We start from the raw sequence: 21,673 nt of genomic DNA, 5'->3' as shown, positions 1-21,673 counted from the left end.
GTGTAGTAGGTTAAGCTGCTCGTGGGATGATTACATCCCACATTGAGTCCCAGTTCAAGTCCAGGCTCCTCTGCTTCCAATCCAGCTTCCGGCTAATGCATCTGAGGCAGCTGATAATGGCCCAAGTACTTGGGTCCCTGCCACCCACATAGGGGACCCAGATGGAGTTCTTGGCTCCTGGGTTTGGCCTGGCCCAGCCCTGGCCAAATATTGTGAATATTTGAAAAGTGAACCAGCAGATGAAAGATATCTCTCTCCATCTCTGTCTCTCTGTCTCTGTCTCTTTCTCCCTCTCTGTATCAGTATGCCTTTCAAATATATAAATAAATTTTTAAAAAGAAAAAAATTCCAGTTCCTCTCTTAATTCTAACCCAATGAATTTCTTCAGTTTTCCTGGGAGTTGAAGCTCATTTTGCGGAACCCTAGCCTGCTCTGCTAGATTGTATGGTCTTTTTTCTTTTTTTTAAAGATTTATTTTACTTATTTTAAAGAGAGAGTTACAGAAAGAGGTAGAGCCAGAGATAGAGAGAGGTTTTCCATCTGCTGGTTCACTCCCCAAATGACTGCAACAGCCAGAGCTGAGCTGAGCTGAGCTGAAGCCAAGAGCCAGGAGCTTCTTTTGGAGTCTCCCACACAGGTGCAGGGGCCCAACTCTTGGGCCATCTTCTACTGCTTTCCCAGGCCATAGCAGAGAGCTGGATCAAAAGTGGAGCAGCTGGGACTTGAACCCATTTGACTTAACCCACTGCGCCACAGTGGCAGCCCCAGATTGTTCGGTCTTAACCAAAATATCCAATGGGATGTATGTGCAGCTCCGATTTCTATCCTGTACTAAGTTCTGCCTATCAGGCATTCTTTACAGAGAGAGGGGTGTATTGGATTACAGAATTTTTGTGCCAGAGGTTCATCCTTGGCTTCTGGAGCAAATACAATGATTACAATGCATTTCAGCAGCCATTGGGTCACCTTTTCGTGTACACAGGTGGTTTATCTGTAAAAGCAGGAGGTAAAATAACCTCTAAAAAGGCATGGGGTAAAATCATCTCAGAAAAGGTTGGTCCAGCGGTGCACTCTGCATTTGTTACTGTGTCTGGCCGGAGACAAGGCTTACAACAAATGTTTTTGAATACTTTTCCTAATTATTATTTGTGTGCATTAAATGAATGGATAGAGCAAAGGTATTTCGTGTGCCTTCCCTCTGTAGAGCATTGCAAAAGGCAATGAAGAAATTTCCCCTCACTCTCCATATTATTTTATTAGTAAAAGAAAGTGATTCTAAAAAGTGAAAAAGAAATATTTATGGATACTGTCTTCTCTTATCCCTTTGATTAGCCTGTGAGGTGGTAGGAGTTTGTGACATGCATCCCTTCCATGCACACTGAAATGTACGCATGAAGCTACCTTTGTACAGAGGTCTCTAAGATTTCTCTCTTTTCTTTCTCCCCCCCCTTTCTTTCTTTCTTCCTCCTATTTTTTTGTGGTGGTAGAGCTGATGGTTGAAAAGAAAATCCAAATCTAAGCCTATAACTTAGTTTTGAGGCCATGCCTGTGTGAAAAATTAAATTTTGCATTAAAAAAATAACTGATAAAACGGAGTACTTTCCTTCAAGGAATGCTTGGATTGAAGAAACGTTGTGCCCTTTTCTTCCTTCCTTCTTTTATCCCTCCCTCCCTCCCTTTCTTCTTTTATTTGAAAGACAGAGTGTGGGGCCCTGCATCATGGCACAGCAGGTAAAGCTGCTGCCTGCAACATCACCATCCCATATGGGAGCAGGTTCATGTCCTGGCTACTCTGCTTCTGAGCCAGCTTCCTGCGAATGGCCTAGAAAATGGCCCAACTATTTGGGCCCCTGCCACTCATGTGGAACACCTGGATGAAGGCTTCTGACTTCAGCCTAGTCTGTCCCTGGCTGTTACAGACATCTGGGGAGTGGACCAGCAGATGGAAGGTTTCTTTCTCTCTGTCTCTCCCTCCCTCTCTGCGACAGGAACCCAATTACTTGAGCCATCACCACTACCTCTCAGGGTGTACATTAGATGGAATCAGGAGTAGAGAAAGAACTCAAAACCTAGGCCCTCCAAAATGGGATGCAGGCATCCCAAGCAGCCTCATCACTATGCCAAACACCTGCTCCTATGCCCCTTTCAATACCATAAATCACCCACATGTTTTTCCTTCCTTCTCAACAGTTCTTTCTCAAAGATCCTTCATAATGTGTCCAACTTCCCTTTCCAACATCACCTCGCACAAATATTGCTTAACCTTTCATCAGGCAGTCTGGGCCACTTGCCTTCCCTCAGTCATTCTTGTACTTTCTGTCAGGCTGACCCTTTTTCCTTGAAATTTTTTTGTCCTTAATTTTTATCTGGAGATCTAGCTACCTTTACCTTTCTAATTTACATTAAATGTGGAAAAGGGTAGGAAGCCAATCAGGGAACTTGTAAAAATCTGAGTGAGTGAAGATGTAGCCCAACCCAGAGTGCTGCCAGTGAAAATGCTAAGAATCTGTGGGACTCTAGGCACCCAGTATTTTAAAGGTAGAACCAACCTGATTTCCTGCCTGATCAAGTGAGTAGTAGTAAATTATCACTCCAAAGGGAAATTAAAAACGTAAAAAGAAGAAAAGTTATTTATAAGAGGAGAAAAGAAGTAGATTGTTAAGCAGCCAGGGATGGAAGGTAGACTGTTTTGAATTTATCTTGTTTTATAAATTTGACCTTGGAATCATATAAGTATATAACAAAACAAAATCACCAGGCTGACAAAGACTTTTTCTATGAAAATTCTCTTACTAAACTTCTTTTTGAATAAATGTATCTTTTCCTTTCCATTTTCCTCTCCATTTAATTTTTAAAAAGATTTATTTATTATTTATTTGAAAGAGTTACACAGAAGGAGAGGCACACACACACACACAGAGAGAGAGAGAGAGAGAGAGAGAGAGAGAGAGTTCTTACATCCGCTGATTCACTCCCCAGTTGGCTGCAACGGCCGGAACTGCACCAATCTGAAGCCAGGATCCAGGAGCTTCTTCCAGGTCTCCCACGTGGGCAGGGGCCCAGTGATATGGACCATCTTCCACTGCTTTCCCAGACCAGAGAGCTGGATTGGAAGTGGAGCAGCAGGGACTTGATCCAGTGCCCGTATGGGATGCCAGCACTGAAGGCTGCAGCTTTACTTACTTGCTGCAGCACAGTGCTGGCCCCTCCCTTTTTTTTTTTTTTTTTAAGATTTATTTTATTAATTTGAAAGACAGAGATACAGAGAGAGGTAGATCCAGGGAGAGAGAGGTCTTCCGTCATTGGGTCACTCCCCAGATGACCACAATGGCCAGAGCTGAGCTGATCCAAAGCCAGGAGCCAGGAGTCTCCTCCAGGTCACCTGTGGATGAAGGGTTGCTTTCCCAGGCCACAGCAGAGAACTCGATTGGAAGAGGAGCAGCTGGGACTCAAACTAGCACTCATATGGGATGCTAGCACTGCAGGCTGGGGCTTTAACCTGCTGCACCACAGCATTGGCCCCAGCCTCCATTTAATTTTAATTTTAATTTTTTTGGTTTATTTTAGAGGCAGAGAAATAGAAAAACAGAGACACAGAGAGATGATAAACTCCCATCCACTAATTTATCCCCCAAATGCCCACAATAGCCAGGGCTGGTCCTGGGCGAGAGTCAGGATCTGGAATCTCCTACATGGATGCCAGGAACCCAGTTACATTTGCCATCACTGCTACCTCCCAGGATCTGCACTGGCAGGAAGCTGGAATCAATGGAGTCAGGTACCAAACTCAGGCACTCCAAACTTGAATGCCGGTGTCATAACCACTAAATGCCTACTCCCTTCAGAATATGTTTTTTAAAGTTCTATAAATCAACACAGACAACAACCCAGTTATTAAATGAACAACTTGAGCTTTCACTAGAGAAGTTATACAAATAACTGGTAAGAACTTGCAAAACTGTTTAACATCATTATTCCTAGGGAAATGCAAATTAAAGCCACAGTGAAATGCCATTTACCATCCACAAAATATAAATTTAAAAACCAATATCATCGAATGTTGGCAAAAATGTAAAACAAATAAAATGCTTCTATATTGCTAATGATAGTATAAAATGTTATATTACTTTTTAATTGTATTTATTTTTTATCAGGGGGTATCTCCAAGGGCTTAATTGCTCTTTTATTTCTAGACTATATACAAGCTCATTCTGTGTCATAGAGACTCAACACTGTTCAGAGTCCATGCTCTCTCACAGCAAAAGAGCATGTTATTTTTTTTTAAAGACTTATTTATTTATTTGAAAGTTGGAGTTATATAGAGAGAGGGAGATCAGACAAAGAGAGACAGAACTTCCATCCTCTGGTTTACTCCCCAGATGACCACAGTTGCCAGGATTAAGCCAGGCCGAAGCCAGGAGTCAGGAGCCAGAAGCTTCATCCAGGTCTCCCAGGTAGGTGGCAGGGGCCCAAGTACTTGGACCATCTTCTACTGCTTTTCCAGGTCATTAGCAGGGAGCTGGATCAGAGGTAGAGCATCTGGGACTGGAATAGGTGCACATATAGGATGCCAGCATGTCAAGTGGTGGCTTTGCCTGCTATACCACAATGCCACGCCAAAAATGTTCTATTGCTTTAGAAAAGTGTTTAGATGTTTTCTATAAAGTTAAACAAACATCTTCCCTAGGATCCGGCAATTCCACTCCTTGACATTTACTCAAGAGAAAGGAAAACATATGCAATTCACAAAAAGACTTGTGATGGATGTTGATAGCAACTTTGCTCACAGGTAGCCTGGAACTGAAAGCAATGCAAATTTCCCTCAGTGGGAGAATGGTTAAACAAATTTTGGTAACTTCATACAATAAAATGCTATTAGTGCTAAAAAAAAAAACCACTACAAATGCATACATTCATTATAGATGAAAATTAAAAAATTATGCTGAACAAAAGAAACCAAGCACAGAGTTACTGTGTTAGTTGCATCTCCTGAGAAGCAAAAGCAAAGTCATAATTAGATGTACAAGAGATTTTTGGGGGGAGTGTATTAGCTTTGAAACAATTATCTCAAAATTTAGCATTTAAAAATAACAAATATTTGTTATCTCATGGAGTTTCTAAGGATCTGAATTCCAGGATCAGGTTAGTTGGGTGGTTTTAGCTTAGGGTTTCTCCTGAGGTTGCAGTCAAGGTGTTAGTTGGGGTTGCACTAATCTGGAGGATTGAGTGAGGCTGAAGGACCTGCTCACTCATGTAGTTGCTGACGGGAAGTCTCAGCTCCTCACTATGTAGCCATCTCTATGGTCTCCTTGAGTACATGACGCAACAGCTGGTTTTTTCCAAGGCAAGTTATCCGAGAGAGCAAAGAGGGATCCACTGTGCCTTTTGTCACACAGTGTTGGAAATCAGGCACCATCGCTTCTGTCTTGGTCTGTTTATTAGAAGCAAGTCACCAAATCCAGTCCACTCTCAAGAGGAGGGAAAATGCCTCCACCTTTTGAAGGGAGTGTCAAAGAATTTGTGGATTTTTTTTTTTTTTTTTTTTTTTTGGCGGGCAGAGTGGACAGTGAGAGAGAGACAGAGAGAAAGGTCTTCCTTTGCCGTTGGTTCACCCTCCAATGGCCGCCGCGGCCGGCGCACTGCGCTGATCCGATGGCAGGAGCCAGGTGCTTCTCCTGGTCTCCCATGCAGGTGCAGGGCCCAAGCACTTGGGCCATCCTCCACTGCACTCCCGGGCCACAGCAGAGAGCTGGCCTGGAAGAGGAGCAACCGGGACAGAATCCGGCGCCCCGACCGGGACTAGAACCCGGTGTGCGGGCGCCGCAAGGGGGAGGATTAGCCTAGTGAGCCGCGGCGCCGGCCCTGTGGATATGTTTTTAAGCACCACTGGAAGGTATCAGAAAGCAAGCAGAGCCTTCGTACTAAGATGTAGGTCTAACTTCTGTGGAAGGAGGCAAGGAAGGAAGGAGAACTGCAAAGAAGTCTTGTCCTACATCATGATTCCAAGAAAGCATAGGCCAGGCTGATGACAAGTCCTCAAGCCAAAGGCCCCTGTTGGAAGAAAATTTTCCTCATCTTGCAGGAATGGGCTTGCCTTTGTAACCTGACTGTCTCAGGCATTGGCTGGGATCAGCCTGTGGGAAGAGTGGCTTTGGTGCATGTGTGACAGTAGATGTAGAGAGGCAGCAGGTGGGGCCATCAAATACACGGGGCAGGGGCGAGAGAGACAGGTGGTGTTCTGGCACACTGGATTAAGCTGCTGCTTGGGATGCCCACATCCCATTTCCGAGTGCTTGGTTCCAATCCTGGCAACTCTGCTCTTCTGATCCAGCTTTCTGCTAATGCACCTGGGAGACAATGGATGATGGCCCAAATACTTGGGTTCTTGCCACCCATGTGGGAGACTTGGCTGGAGTTCCTGGTTTTGGTCTGGCTTCACCTGACTGTTGAAGGCATTTGGGGAGAGATGGAAGATCTCTCTCTCTCTGTGTCACTTTCTGCATTTCAAATAAATAAATAAATCTTTAAAATAGATATAGATATTAAATTTTTATTTATTCATTTTAATTTTTATTTGAAAGGCAGAGGGAGAAGGAGAGAGGGAGAGAGGAAGTGAGGGAGGAAGACAGAGAGAGAGAGAGTGAGAGAGAGAGAGAGAGAGAGAGATCTTCTATCTGCCGGTTCACTCTCCAAATTCCCACAATAGATGGGACTGGACCAGGCTTTGAAGCCAGGAGCCCAGAACTCAGTCTGGGTCTTCTACATTATTGGTGGGGATCCAGATACTTGAGCCATTACCTGATGCCTCCTTTTGTTGTGTTGGAATATTCAAGATCCTTTCTACTAGCTCTTTGCAATATTGAATTAATTTTTGTCAACCATAGTTATCCTGCCATGCTATAGAATATCCAGAATTGTTCCTCCTATCCAACCGTACCTCTATACTCATTAACCATCCTTGATTCTCCACTCACCTTGCCCATGATCTGGTGGTCACTATTCTATGAGATCACCTTTTTATTGGTCCATTTTCATACTGCATGAATAAGTTTATATGAGATTCTAGAATGGGCGAAACTAATCTATAGTGACAGAAAGCAAATAAATGGTTGCCTGGGGCTGAGAATAGATTGCAAAGGGGCACAGGGGGAACTTTTTTGCGATGATGAAAATGTCCTAGATTTGATAGAAAGTAGCTACACACATTTGTTGAACTCATCAAACTCTACACTTAAAATGGGCATATTTTATTGTCATAATATAAAGTTGACCCACCAAAAAAAACATAATGAGAGATTACTTCACACTGAAAATATCAAATGTTAGTGAGACACTAGCCTGAGATGTACATGAGACACTCACATATTGCTACTGGCAGTATAAAATTATACAGCTATCTTAGAACACTGTTTGGAAGTCTCTTACAAAGTGGAACAAACACTATCCTATGATTCAGCAGTTCTACTTCTAGTTATCTACCCAAGAGAGATGAAAAAATAAGTTCACTAAAAGAATTGTTCATGAATGTTCATAGCAGCTCTATTTATAACAGTCCAAAATAACCCAAATATCCAGCCAGCAGAGAACTGATAAAACAAGTGGTGGCACATATCTACGATAGACTATGAACAGTAAAAAAGAGTGAACTACTGAAGCTTGCTGTTGCAAAATGTTATGTTGATCAAAAAAAGCAGGTCAAAAAGACTGTATTCTGCATAATTATATTTATATCAAATGGTAGAATAGGAAAACTAATCTAGGCAATTGAAATTGTAATATGATTGTCTTGGGGAGTAGGAGTTGACCAGAAGGGACCATTTTCTACTAAAATGGAGCAAGGCCCCTCATAAAAAACATTTGATTTCAGGTCTAGGGCAGGAAATACGCAAGATGAACCTAGAATTTCTTATTATAGATCAGAAAGAAAGGAAAATACCAAAGGTTACTACAATCATGTCACAAGGACTCTAGAGCTAACCTGAAGGGACTCCCACGGTCCCAAGATTGAAGAGCATGCATTTCAAAACAAACGGTAACCTCAGTAACTACCAGAACATGAACAAGAACAAATAACTCACATGTTCAGATTGAAATACAGCACCCGTGGCAAAATCTATGAGTTCATAATTACACTACACACAAAAATGTTATTGGTCATCTGGAGTATGCTAGAGAACCAACTCATTATTTTGAAAACTGGTAAATAAAGGCTAAGAAGCAAGCATTTGTCCTGCTTTTCTTTAAGTCATCAAGTATTTGATGAGACTATTCTTCATTGAATCTCAGCTAATAAATGAAGATAGTAAGTTAAAATCATAATATCACCATTCTGCAGGTCCTACTGAAATAATGCATCTATGTAATAATTATCAGTGACTATACTATCAAGTTAGAAAGGTGGCAACATTCGAACCTATTAGTCCATTTTAACAAAATAAAAATACAATCAGCCAGATGTATGTGTCAGCTGATCAGCTGCAATAGAAAGTATCCAATACCGGGGTAGGCGCTGTGGCATAGTGGGTAAATCTGCCACCTGCAGTGTTGGCATACCTTATGGGTGGCAGTTCAAGTGCTAGCTGCTCCACTTCTGATCCAGCTCTCTGTTATGGCCTGGGAAAGCAGTAGAAGATGACCCAAGTCCTTGGGCCCCTGCACTCACATGGGAGACCCGGAAGAAGCTCCTGGCTCCCAGCTTTGGATCAGCCCAGCTCTGGCCGTTGTGGCCATCTGGGGAATGAACCAGTGATGGAAGATCTCTCTCTCTCTCTCTCTCTGCCTCTCTTTCTCTCTCTGTGTAACTCTGACTTTCAAATAAATAAATCTTTAAGAAAAAAAATAAATTAGGAGACTGGAGTGGGCATTTCACCTAGCAGTTAAGAAGCCCACATTCTACACTGGAGTACCTGGGTTTGAATGTCATGGCAGCAGTGGTAGCTGAAGTTATTGAGCTCTTGCCACTCATATGGAGACTTGGATTGAGTTCCTGGCTCCTAGCTTTTGCTTCTTGCTGAGTGTTGTTGTGGGCATTTGGGGAGTGAACCAGTGGATAGGAGTCTTCTGTTTTCTCTTTCTCTTCTTATTAAATAGTAATAATAAAAAAAGGAAATTACCACTAATATTTGTGAGTGTATTAATGATGTTCCTATCTTTAAAATCTTTTCAATATTTCTTTTAAAAATTATTTATTTTCATTTTATTTGAAAGGGGGAGAGAGAGAGAGAGAGAGAGCGAGCAAGCGAGTGAGCCTGGGCTGGGCCAGGCTGAAGCCAGGAGTCCAGAACTACACAATAGTCTCCCACAAGTACTTGAACCATCACCTGCTGCCTCACAGGGTGTGCATTAGTACAGGGTGTGCATGGGAGGTGCTACTTGAACCCAGGCACTCTGATATTGGATGTGGGTGTCCCAAGCAGCATCTTAAGCATTATGCCAAATGCCCACCCCAGGAAGGAAATTCTGATACATACTACAGTATGGTGTTGTGTTAAGGGAAATAAGCCAGACAGATTCCACTTGCCTGAGGTACCTAGAGCAGGCAAATTCACAAAGAAAGTAGAATATCGGTTTCCAGGGGCTGGTGTGGAGGTGGGGAGGAGGAGAATGCAGAGTTAGTGTTTAATGGAAATAGTTTTAGTTTGAGATGATGAAAATGTTCTGGAGACGGGTGATGGTGATGTTTGCACAGCAGTGTGAATGCACTTAATAGCCACTTAACTGTACCCTTAAACATGTTTAAAATGATAAATTTTATGTATCTGTATTTTACCACAATAGAAAAATTATTGGATCAGTGTGGCAAAATGTGAACAATGTGTGAAGCTAGGTGGAGGGTTTATGAGATCATTATCATAGTTTTTGCAACTTTTCTGTTGCTCTGAAATCTTTTCAAAATAACAAGCTGATTTAATTGACAGGAGGAAGTTCTGTAGAGATCAGATGGACACCAGTTGGGTGGGATTGCTCCCGCTGCAGGGGTCGCAGGCGTCCACAGGTGCGTCCGCCTAGAGCTTTAGCGGGTCACCACATCACAGGCAACTACTGAACACCTTAGGCAATTTTGCTTTCACATTTATCGTATCTTTGTTAAGTCCTTCATAAGGATGTGGAGTTGACAACTTTTCTGTTTTAGTCACAATATCCCCCTTTCTTTTTATTTTTTTAAAGATTTATTTATTTATTTATTTATTTGAAAGGCAGAGTTAAAGAGAGAGAGGGAGAGAGAGAGAAAGAGATCTTTCACTCACTGGTCCATCTCCAAATAGCTGCAATGACCAGGACTGGGCCATGCCAAAGGCAGGAGGCCTGGTACACCATCTGGAACTCCCGTGTGGGTTGTGGGGGCCCAAGCACTCGGGCCATCTTCTGTTGCTTTCCCAGGTGCATTAGCAGGGAGCTGGATCAGAAATGGAGCAGACAGGACTTGAACTGGATACCACATGGGATTGCAGGTGGTGACTCAAACAGCTATACCACTCGCCCTATTTTTGCTGGAGACCCTCCCTTGCAGCCTTGGATGTTATCTCCTTGAATTTTTTTCTTTCTGTTGCTCCTTTTGTTTTTGCTTGAAAGCTTTCTCTTCCTCATCTATCTCCTTGGTCTGCTTCTTGTGCTGTTTCAGGGACCTCTTGCCACAATGTGGCTGGACATGGTGCTCTCTCTCCTTTCCCTAGACCTTGCCACTGGAAACAGACACATTATCTTAACTATGGTGAATTTCAGAACCAATAGGAATACCCACATTCAGGATTTCAATAGAAATACATTCTAAAATGAAAAAGAAAAAAAAAAAACCTTTTAGGGCTGGTGCTGTAGTGCAGTGGGTTAAACCGCTGCTTGCAGCTCCAGCATGCCATATGGGCACCAGTTCAAGTCCCAAGTCCCAGCTGCTCTACTTCCAATCTAGCTCCCTGTAATGCACCTGGGAAAACAGTGGAAGATGGCTCAAGTGCTTGGGCCCCTGCACCCACGTGAGAGACCAGGAAGAAACTCTTGCCACCTAGTTTCAGATAGGCCCGGCTCCAGCTATCAAGGCCATTTGGGGAGTGAACCAGCAGATGGAAGATCTCTATCTGCCTCAACCCTCTTTCTATAACTCTTCCAAATAAATGGAAAAAAAAAAAAAAGAAAAAGCTTTTAAACAATTTTTTTGCAGTTTACCATTGCCTTTTTTCCATCGAGTCCACATTAAACCTCAGCAGCGTTCAAACTTTGACTCTTTCTTATTAGCTGAATCTTTGTGCAGATTGTTTCATCTCTCTACGCCTTAGTTTGTTCCTCTGAGGCCTCACAGACTTAGAAGGCTATACGATGAGTCAATGAATATAAAACCGCACGGTACCTACCGCATGATTAAAATGTAATACACCTCATTAGTTTTATCATTGCTATATGCCTGAATATGATTATATAGGTCCAAGAGCAACAGAAGGCAGCATTGGGGTCAGAATCAACTAGATTATAAGGCAGCACATAATATGTTAATATTCCTTCTTAAAAGTGGTATAGAATTATTTTCCTATCCTTGAATTCAGTACTTGTTAGATCCTCAGTTAGGATTCTTTACCACTGAAATCCAAAACTGAGTTTCTAGAGAAAAATCATGAATAAATTTAAGGGTTGCTGAATAGTAGGGAGGAGTAAACTGGCTGGGGTTCATTTGTTCAGAGAAAAGTTTATGAGCAGACTTCAGAGAAAGACAAATGGAGTAACATTTTGTGAAGTAGTAATTAAGTAGTACTTTGTTGTTTGATCAATTGAAATTTGTTCTGGAATTATAGGACCAAAAGAAATAATCCCAAGTTAATGAGAACTTATCTAGGTTTTAAAGATATCAGTTAAAAACAATAGGAGAGGAAATGGCTTTAAGCTGTAAAATAAAGGATTTAGATTAAATGATTAGAAGAAAAATTTCTGACAATGAGGTGTGTTAAAACTTTTAAAGCAGATTAACATAGGGTCCTCCAGGATTTTCTTCTCTGACATTTTCGAGGTAAATTAGATATCTCTGTGAGGTGGCTTAGACCAAGATATACCTGTGATAGGTAGATGTACTGATAGTCCTTTTGGTCCTATGCAGTCTAGCAGTCAGTAAAAGTCATAGGCTCACCTCACCCCAATCAGTCACAGCCTCAGTGGGTGACCTTTCTGCCATATTTTCTGATCTTTCCGTATGATTTAATGATTATTTTAATCATCACACTGCCTAACAAGGAATTTACAATGTTTCTTCCCAGTTGTTTTATTTAGTAATGGAAATGGCTCATGTTCATTGATTTATTTTTAGTCATGTTTATTTAGGTTTAATTCGCCCTTTTTAGTTTTAGGAGTTTTGACAAACATACAATTATGTGTCAAGTAGTCAAGAAGACCTGTTTATGTTTTCCTTGGAGAGGTAGAAATTTGACAGCAGCTTGGAGAAGAAGAGCAAAACAACAGTGACTTTGGAGGGATTTTTCTGGGACTCAAGGTCACAATTTGCCCACAACAGGCCTGGGTGTGTCCTCTGGAACTGAGTTCACGTTGTGTCCCCAGTGTCGTCAACATTGATCTGACCTCATCCTTTTGGGATTACATTTATTTGGTCACTGCGGTTCTGTAGCATTAGCAGTGAAGAAAGAGAAGAATCAATTAGAAACAATTTTAAGATTAAGAAGTGAGATGTGTCTCTGTGTGGTTTATTTCATTTTTGCTCTGCTAATAAAGCCTTCTAGGGACCCTAATTATATTCTAGCTATGACAGTAATAGATTCTAGGTTTTTCAGAACAATTTCATTTCAGAGTCAGTCGTTTTGTTCCTTTAAGTAACACATCTTCAGAAAACATGCTTTAACTTTTGGTTAGAAAAATATGATCACTGTGATTTATAGCAGCAGAGAAAATTAGTTGGTTGGAAGTGTCACTTCAGTGTAGCCTATTTCAAGTGCTTTATGGGGGCATTTACAGAAATGGAGAATTACAGTTGGGCTGTGCCTACGTAATTTTTAGCCTGAGGTAAAGGGAGAAAACTTCCTCCTATTGAATGCCTACTATGTTATATGCTTGGCATTTTGCTAGGTGGTTTCCCTGACAGCTGCTCTAGCTAGAATTCTGTTACAGATTGAGCTTCCAGTTAAGTAAAAAACAAAACAAAAAACCACAAACAACAACAAAAACCCAAACATGTATGCTTCACGGGCATAGTTCATTAATACTTGTCCCAGCTGCTATACTTTCTACAAGACCCTGGCATCACAATGAGGATAATTGAATCCCAGGGCTTTGAGGTCATCAAGTTAGAAGGGGTGGCAGCTGTTCTTTCCACGGCAGAGTTGGAGAAGCACAGTGCTCCGTTCTCTCCATGGGAGGTGCAAAGAACGTGTCTGGAGCTGTCGTCTCCACAGGCTTCAATTCCCTAAAAGACAAGGGCAACGATAAACAAACGTGAAGCTTGCAATACGTTCAAGAGTGGGAAAGGGCAGGGGAAGGAATATGGCTTACTGGGGCCCTTAGACAATGTGGGGGTGGGGGAGGGGGGAGAAGAAGAACGGACGAACCAGCAGGGTTGTAAGGTGAGGCCCCTGAATTCAGGTGGAGATTCACAAGAGGAATCCTGATTGACACAGGCTACTCCCTAAGAGTCTTCTCGTCCTCCTCCGTGTCACCGGCTCTGAAGTACTAGGCACCCTCACTCGGGTTCGGCTGTGCCCTTTTATTAGAAAGCCGGGAAACTCTCCTTTTCCACAGAAGAGGCTCGAAGGTGTCTGAACGATAGAAAGCAGGTAGAGATTCTCAAATGTCTGAGCTGTGGCAAATACAATCGTCTTGGAGGGAGGGGAATATTTTTCACGCCCTCTCAAGGTCCCTTCGGTTCAAGGATACTGTCATTCTCCGGCTGCACTAGGGGGAGGGCCTGCACCGTCCATGCTGCCATGGAAACGCGCCGCCGTGTTCCTTTTTCTTACGTGGGGCGGGGCACTCCGTCTCAGCCACCTATCATCCGCAGGATTCCCTGAGTGGCGGCCAGCAGCAGCGAATGGGCGGTCCGACACTGCGTGACGCGACGGGAAAAGGGGGAGTTCGCGGCCGGTGGCGGCGGTGGAGACAGCGGCGACCTGGGGATCGAGCTGGAGGGACCTGGGGAGCGTGCAGAGACCTCTAGCTCGAGCGCAGGGGATCTCCCGCCGGGATGCCTGGTATTGCTTGGAGAAAAATGGGGTCGCAGTTGGCTCTGCAGGCTCGGGTTTCGGGTCTGAGGGGATGGCTGACCGGAGGGGGCGGGGTGGCAAGCATGGCGGCGGTGACGGGGAAGGGGCTGGAGGGCCCTGAGGAGGGGGTGGGGAAGCAGTAGCGAGGAAGGCCCGGTGGTCGTGAGGAAGCGTGAAGGGCGGTGGGCGTTCTGGCGAGCAGAGATTACAAAGCAGCTTTTTGTAGGTAGTAGAGGCGCCAGGAGGACGTGGGGAGAGTTGTGGGGGGATGGAAAAAGGGGCGGGGAGAGGAGAGGTTAGGAAGGAGGCGTAAGGGTGTCTACGGGAAGGTGATGAAAGAGCGAGCGAGGGGACAGGTGGGCTTATTGTAAATAACCAGGAAGCGGCGGTTTGGGGGGAAGACAGGAGAATGCTCGCAGCGATTAGACCTGCCCTGGTACCCTTTTCCAGCTCCTGTACTTCCGCCCCATTATTAGGCTCAGACTGCGTGAGGAAGGCGAGTGGGTTACACAGAACTGATCTTTTGTTATTCCATTCCAGGGGAGCAGATGGACCCTACTGGAAGTCAGTTGGATTCAGATTTCTCTCAGCAAGATACTCCTTGCCTGATAATTGAAGATTCTCAGCCCGAAAGCCAGGTTCTAGAAGATGATTCTGGTTCTCACTTCAGTATGCTGTCTAGACACCTTCCTAACCTACAGACGCACAAAGAGAACCCAGTGTTGGTGAGTGGTACCTTGTTTGAAAATGAGCAGTTTGTTTGTTTTCTAGTGTAGAACAGCAAATGCATTTTCAGTGTCACTATCTTTTGGATCAAATTAGTTAGAAAAATGAAATCAATCATACTTTTTGCAAAAAAAGTTTGCCGTATTATTATGGAGTATTTAATATGTGGTGAGCATACTGTGTACCTGTATTTTCTAGGATGTAGTATCCAATCCTGAACAGACAGCTGGAGAAGAGCCAAGAGACACTAACAGTGGGTTCACTGGACATGTGAAGGAAAACAAGGCTGCAGGTGAGGTGATAAAGCTGTAAGTCCCCTTTGAGTGTTTAGGCACTGTTGTTTGAGCTGGGTGGATTTAAACATGTGGTTGTTGTGAACGCATGTAAGGAAATCTAGTAAGGAGGTGCATCTGGTCATTCTAGTAACTCAAAAATTAATGTTGTAATATAGTTGGTTGGGTTGGTAATATCTTTATTCCTGAATTTTTATTAAGTTTGGTAGTAAATGCCTTTGGGTTTTTTTTTTTTTTTTTTTCTAGATTCTACAGATTCTCCTCATTTGGACACATGTGGTTCCATCAGTCAGGTCATTGAGCAGTTACCTCAGCCCAACAGGACAAGCAGGTATACTAATGTTTTAAGGAATTTAAATTTATTAAGGGATCAGTTTTCTTACGTGTACCTGCTGCCTTAACCCAAGGGATTAATCTTCTTTTTGTGGATTAGGGAATGAGTCTTGAGGATGGTATTAGATAGTATTATATTAGTATTAGAAACTGTTTTGTGAGAGTGATGTCATTGTTTTATAATTACATTATTAAACTCTGGTCTATATTATGCAAGTGAAGCACAATAAACATTCCTATTCTCAGTATAGATAAAAAAATTAGAAAATCTTATCCAAAAGATTTAGGTATAATATCAAGAACTATAGGGTGTGCTTTCCAACTGCCAGCCAGAACACCTTAACAATTTTTTTTTGAAGATTTATTTCTTTATTTGAAAGTCAGAGTTACACACAGAGAGAAGGAGAGGCAGAGAGAAAGAGAGAGAGGTCTTCCATCCACTGGTTCACTCCCCAGTTGGCTGCAACAGCTGGAGCTGCGTCGATCTGAAGCCAGAACCCTGGAGCTTCTTCCAGGTCTCCCACGTGGGTGCAGAGGCCCAAGGACTTGGGCCATTTTCTACTGCTTTCCCAGGCCATAGCAGAGAGCTGGATCGGAAATGGAGCAGCTGGGACTCGAACCAGTGCCCATATGGGATGCTGGCACTGCAGGCGGTGGTTTGACCTGCTAAGCCACAGCACTGGCCCCTCACCAATTTTAGATCCAGAATGTTCAATTCATACTCTAGGCAACTTTGAGTTTTTATTTGTTTATTTTTTTTAAAGATTTTATTTGTTTACTTGAAAGAGTTAGGTGGAGGTAGAGGGGGTGCTTCCATCCATTGGTTCACTCCCCAGATAGTCTCAAAGGCCAGAGCTGCACCTATCCAAAGCCAGGAGCCAGAAGCTTCCTCGGGTTCTCGCACGTGGGTGCAGGGGCTCAAGGACTTTGGCCATCTTCTGCTGCCTTCCCAGGCGATAGCAGAGAGTTGGATTGGAAGTGGAGTAGCCGGGACTCAAACTGGCACCCATATGGGATGCTTGCACTGCAGGTAGAGGCTTTACCTGTTACACCACAGTGCTGGCCCCTGTCATTTCTTATGTATATCTTTATGGTGTATGCCTTCTGAGTCCATCCTCTGTGTTAGGCCCTGTATTGGACATTTCACATAGAGTCTCATTAATTTCTGTACTTAAAGCAACTGTATAATGAAGACATTAATTCTGTTATATAGAAATGCAGCTTATGGGCAAAGAAGTTAAATAACTTGCTGTGGAATACTGATAAGTGACAGAATTGGGTTTTGCATCTGGTCCTTCTGACATGAAGGACTCTCTTGTTTTTTAACTATTCAATGTTTCTCAATATTCTTTAATTCTGTTAAAGTGAAAGAAGAACATAGACAACTTCAGGAGTCTTGGGGTGTTGAGGTATAAAGTAGAACTAGTCAGAGAGAGAGAGTGGGTAGCTTGAGATGGGTTAAAGACTATTGTTTTATTTTAAAAATAAATGCTGGGGTCATACTATGGTATGGCAGGTTAAGTTGCTTGCAATACATCCTAGTGTGGGTTCAAGTTCCAGCCGTTCTGCTTCCAGTGCAGCTCATTGCTAATGCACCTGCGAAAACAGTGGAGAATGTCCCAAGTACTTGGACCCCTGCCACCCACGTGGCAGACCTGTTGAAGCTCCTGGCTTTGGCCTGGCCCAGCCTGGGATGTTGTGACCATTTGGGAAGTGAACCAGGATGTGGAAGATCTCTGTTTCTCTTTCTGTGTTGTTTTGTCTTTCAAATAAATAAGTAAATCTTATAAAAAATGCTTTACAATTTTAAAATTAATTAATTTCATAGAGAGATAAAGATAGAACGAGCTCTCACCTATTGGTTCACTCCCCAAATTCCAAGAACTGGAAGGCAATCCAGGTCTCCCAAGTGGGTGACAAGAACTCAATTATTTTAGTTATTGCTGCCTCCCAGGGTATGCATTTGCAGGAAGCTGGAGTCCGGAGCTGAAATTGGGAATTGAACCCACTTACTCCAGTGTGAGACTGAATACCTGGTTTCTAAATGCTTTTTTGGATTATGTTTTATTTTATATTCTGCATTTGTTTGTGTGTAAGTTTTGCCCCTTAAATTACCAAATAAAATTTGATGTTTTACAATAATCCTGAAACCAGTGGGCTCATTTTGGCCTGCAAGATGGATTAGTCTCATACAGGTGACAAAATATGAGGGTACTTCAGAAAGTTTGTTCAAAAATGGAATTAAGATAGGTTTATTTGGGTGCAAATTTTGAAATTGTTCATGTGAAGGAGATGCAAAAAAATCATGAAAAAATACATTTTACGAAAAAATTATGTGTATCTTTCAAAGTTACTATTGTACCACAGTAAACTTAATTTTTTTAAAGTGTTTATTTATTTATTTGAAAGAATAACAGAGAGAGAGGGAGAGACACAAAGAGATCTATGTGCTGGTTTACTCCCAGGTGATCACAGTGGCCAGCATTGCACCAGGCTGAAGCTGAGAGCCAGGAGCTTCATCCAGGTCTTGTATTTGGGTGACAGGGGCCCAAACAGTTGGGCCATCTTCCGCTGCTTTTCCCAGGCCATTAGCTGGGAGCTGGATTGGAAGTGGAGCAGTTGGGACATGAACTGGCACCCATACAGGATGCTGGTGTCACAGGAGGAGGCTTTACTCAACCACAATGCCAGCCCTAAACTATATCCTTTAATTCCATTTTCCATGAAGTTTTTGAAGTACCCTCGTATATTTCAGTTAGTTGACAGAATTTAGAAATGAAGAAATTTCTCATAAAACCTGGATTTCCGCCTTCTTACATTACTAGTCCTCATTGGCTGGAGCTGTGAATGGCAACCAGCCTCTTAGATGGCGTGTGAGTGCTGTGTTTTGCCAGAGTCCCTACAAACTCACTATTATATTTGCAAACTGAGTCCAGGCTCTCTTCTATCATTTATCTTAGTGCTTGTGCTTTTGTTCTTAGACTCAGCTGCTTTACTCACCTATGTTTTCTTTGCTTCTGTAGTCAAAGTTTTGGTACCTCTTTAGAAACATGTGCCAGGCTTATCTATGTTTTTGTGGCTCAGTGTCCTCAATGAACTAGGAGGGACAGGAAGAATGCATACCCCTCATTATGAGTAAAACAATGCTGTTTGAGACATTCCATGCTACTTTTCCTTTTTGGCATCAGTATTTTCCTTTCTCTGAAAGCACATTGAATGCCTTTGTTCATTGAACATTCAGGCGCTGTGACATGTGCTTTAGAGGGACTTTGCCATCAGCCAGTGCTGCGGCTCACTTGGCTAATCCTCTGCCTGCGACGCCAGCACACCAGGTTCTAGTCCCGGTTGGGGTGCCAGTTCTGTCCCGGTTGCTCCTCTTCCAGTCCAGCTCTCTGCTGTGGCCCGGGAAGGCAGTGGAGGATGGCCCAAGTGCTTGGGCCCTGCACCTGCATGGGAGGCCAGGAAGAAACACCTGGCTCCTGGCTTCGGATTGGCACAGTGTGCCAACTGTAGCGGCCATTTGGGGAGTAAACCAATGGAAGGAAGACCTTTCTCTCTGTTTCTCTCTCTCACTGTCTAACTCTGCCTGTCAAAATAAATAAATAAAAAATAAAAGGGCTTTGCCATCATGGAGCTTCCAGTTTAATAGAGGAGATGGCTATTAATCAAGTCATTATATCAGTAGCTATTTAATTACAATTGTGATCATTACATAGAGGAGAATAAAATATATGTAGTCTAATCTGGGAGATAAGATAATGCTTCTTTGAGGAAGGAGTCTGAACAACATGTATAAATTTACTAGGCATAGTTGAAGTGCTGCAAGGAGCATGCACTTTGAGAGGAGGAGCTTTTTAGATAGTTTCATGTGTGAAGACTTCTCAACTGGAAATAATTTGGGGTTGATTCTGAAAAAATGGAAGCTCTAGAATATATACACACACACTTTATTATTATAAAAATTAATTTAGCTGAAAGGCAGAGTTAGAGGGAAACACACACACACACACACACACACACACAGATCTTCTATCTGCTAGTTCACTCCCCAAATGGCCACAACAACCCAGGCTGGGCCAGGACAAAGTCAGTTTCCTGGAACTCTGTCTGGGTCTCCCATGTGGATGCATGGACTCAAGGACCTGGTCTACCTTCTGCTGCTTTCCCAGGCACATTAGCAGAGATCTGGATTGGAAGCAGATCAGCCAGGACTCAAACCAGTGCTCTGCTCTATTGCACCACAGCACTGGTCCCAGTACACATACACACACACACACACACACACACATACATATATATATATATATAACTTTATGTTATCTGTGTTTATTAATGCAGTATTTTGGGAAAAAAACCTGCATGGGAGAACTTTCTTACTATGTTATAAAATTTTAAAAAATCATACTGTTTTATCTGTTGTCCTGTTGATGTAAGCTGATGGTCCTAAATGTAGAGTGTTCTAAAATATAATACTGAAGAAATGTAGATACTTTTGTTTTTTCGTCATACATTTTAAAAATTAAGATAATAGTAGATTCACATGCTGTCATAAGAAATAATACAGAGTGTTAAACGCTTGTACACTTTGTTAGGTTTCCCCCGTGGTGATGTTTTGCAAAGCTATCGTATCCCAGCAAGGATATTGATATTGATAAAAATCACCAAATTTATTCAGATTTTGTTTTACTTGTACTTGTGTATATATGTGTAGTTTTATATAGTTTGTTACTGGCGTAGGTTTGTCGTTCTGTCTCTACATTCAAGATACTGAACAGTTAAAATATCACAGTGTTACCCCTGTATAGCCGTATCTACCTTCCCTCTTCTACACCTGAACCCCTTGGGCAACCACTAATCCATTCTCCATTTGTAGAATTTGCTCATTTGAAAATGTTACATAAATGATATATATGGATTTTTTTCAGTAAAAATAACTCTCAGGAGATCCATCCAAGTTTTGGTGTGTTTCAATAGTTACTTCTTGTTGACTAGTCTTCAATGGTATGGAGATACCATGATTTGTTTCCCTCTCCACCTGTTGAAAGTCATCTGGTTGTTTGTTGTTTTTGGCTGTCAACATTTGTGTACATGTTTTTGTGTGAATGTAAGTCTTCAGTTCGCTGGGGTAAATTCCCAGGTGTACAATTGCTGGGTTATGTGGTAGTTGCATATTTATTTTTTTAAGAAACTGACAGTTTTCAAGAGTGACTGTACCATTTTATAGGTACGCTGCAATATATGAATGGTGCGATATCTCTGTATCCTTACTAGCATTAGGTATTTTTGCTATTTTTTTCAGGTGGTCTGTGCAGGTTTTTTTGTTTTGTTTTGTATTTTGGTTTTGGTATTTTTGAGGTAGCCATCTGATGAGTTTGTAGTGATAGCTCATTGTGGTTTTAATTTGCATTTTCCCAATGGCTAATGATGTTGAGCATCTTTTCATGTGCTTATTTGCCATCTGTCATCCTTTTCAGGGAAATGTCTGTTCATGTTTTTTGCCCATTTCCTAAAAGGATTGTTTACTTTTTTTACTGTTGTGTTTTGAGGGTTTTCTTTGTATTTTTTCTAGGGGTGGGGAACCTTTTTTCTGCCAAGGACCATTTGGATATTTATAACATTGTTTGCAGGCCATACAAAATTATTAACTTAAAAATTAGCCTGCTACATTTCAAGTCTTGCCTGTGGTTGCCTTGGCAGGGTCAGACCAAATGATTTCATGGGCCTTATATGGCCTGCAGGCCAGATGTTTACCATATTGTTCTAAATATTAGTACTTTATAGGATATGTGGTTTACAAATATTTTCTCCTACTCTGTAGCTTTTCTTATTGTCCTTTTCAGAGAGTTTCTCACAACAAGTTATGAATTTTGATGAGATGTATTAAATATTTTTATCAGAATAAATATGTAGTTTTTTTTTAAAAAAGGGCTTACAAATAAAAATAAACATTCTTTTCCCACCCTTTGTCTAACCAGGTTAAATTGTTTGTATTTCTACTTCTTTGGGAGGTTGTTTTCCTAGTTCTAATATGGTTGTAAAACTATATATGTGTTTTTTTTTTAATTTTTATTTTTTAAATCTGAAACACTATATACCATATGGTCTCTGTGTCAACTATTTATTTATTTTAAAGAT

General features: G+C 42.1%; 1 protein-coding gene and 1 long non-coding RNA gene across 8 annotated transcripts in view; one reads left to right on the top strand and one right to left on the bottom strand.

Moving 5' to 3' along the window:
• TP53BP1 (tumor protein p53 binding protein 1) overlaps nt 1-21,673 on the top strand; it is a 109,709-nt gene that overhangs the window by 2,412 nt on the left and 85,624 nt on the right. For all 7 annotated transcript variants that reach the window (XR_011380882.2, XM_070054092.2, XM_070054090.2 and 4 more), the window contains 4 exons: nt 13,985-14,174; nt 14,727-14,911; nt 15,111-15,204; nt 15,452-15,536. Coding sequence is in view for 6 of the 7 variants with exons in the window: in XM_070054092.2 (XP_069910193.2) it covers nt 14,168-14,174; nt 14,727-14,911; nt 15,111-15,204; nt 15,452-15,536 (371 nt within the window). In the remaining variant the exon portion in view is untranslated. The remainder of the gene's footprint in view (nt 1-13,984; nt 14,175-14,726; nt 14,912-15,110; nt 15,205-15,451; nt 15,537-21,673) is intronic.
• On the bottom strand, nt 12,704-13,941 carry LOC103351119 (uncharacterized). The gene is made up of 2 exons (XR_518911.5): nt 13,536-13,941; nt 12,704-13,393 (listed from the first exon to the last, which is right to left on the bottom strand). It is a non-coding gene; the product is annotated as an uncharacterized LOC103351119 (long non-coding RNA).

The sequence above is a fragment of the Oryctolagus cuniculus genome, chromosome 12 (assembly GCF_051225735.1).
Source record: "Oryctolagus cuniculus isolate XC-2025 breed Fujian yellow rabbit chromosome 12, ASM5122573v1, whole genome shotgun sequence".
Classification (NCBI taxonomy): domain Eukaryota; kingdom Metazoa; phylum Chordata; class Mammalia; order Lagomorpha; family Leporidae; genus Oryctolagus; species Oryctolagus cuniculus.
This window is presented reverse-complemented; position numbering and strand designations above follow the sequence as displayed.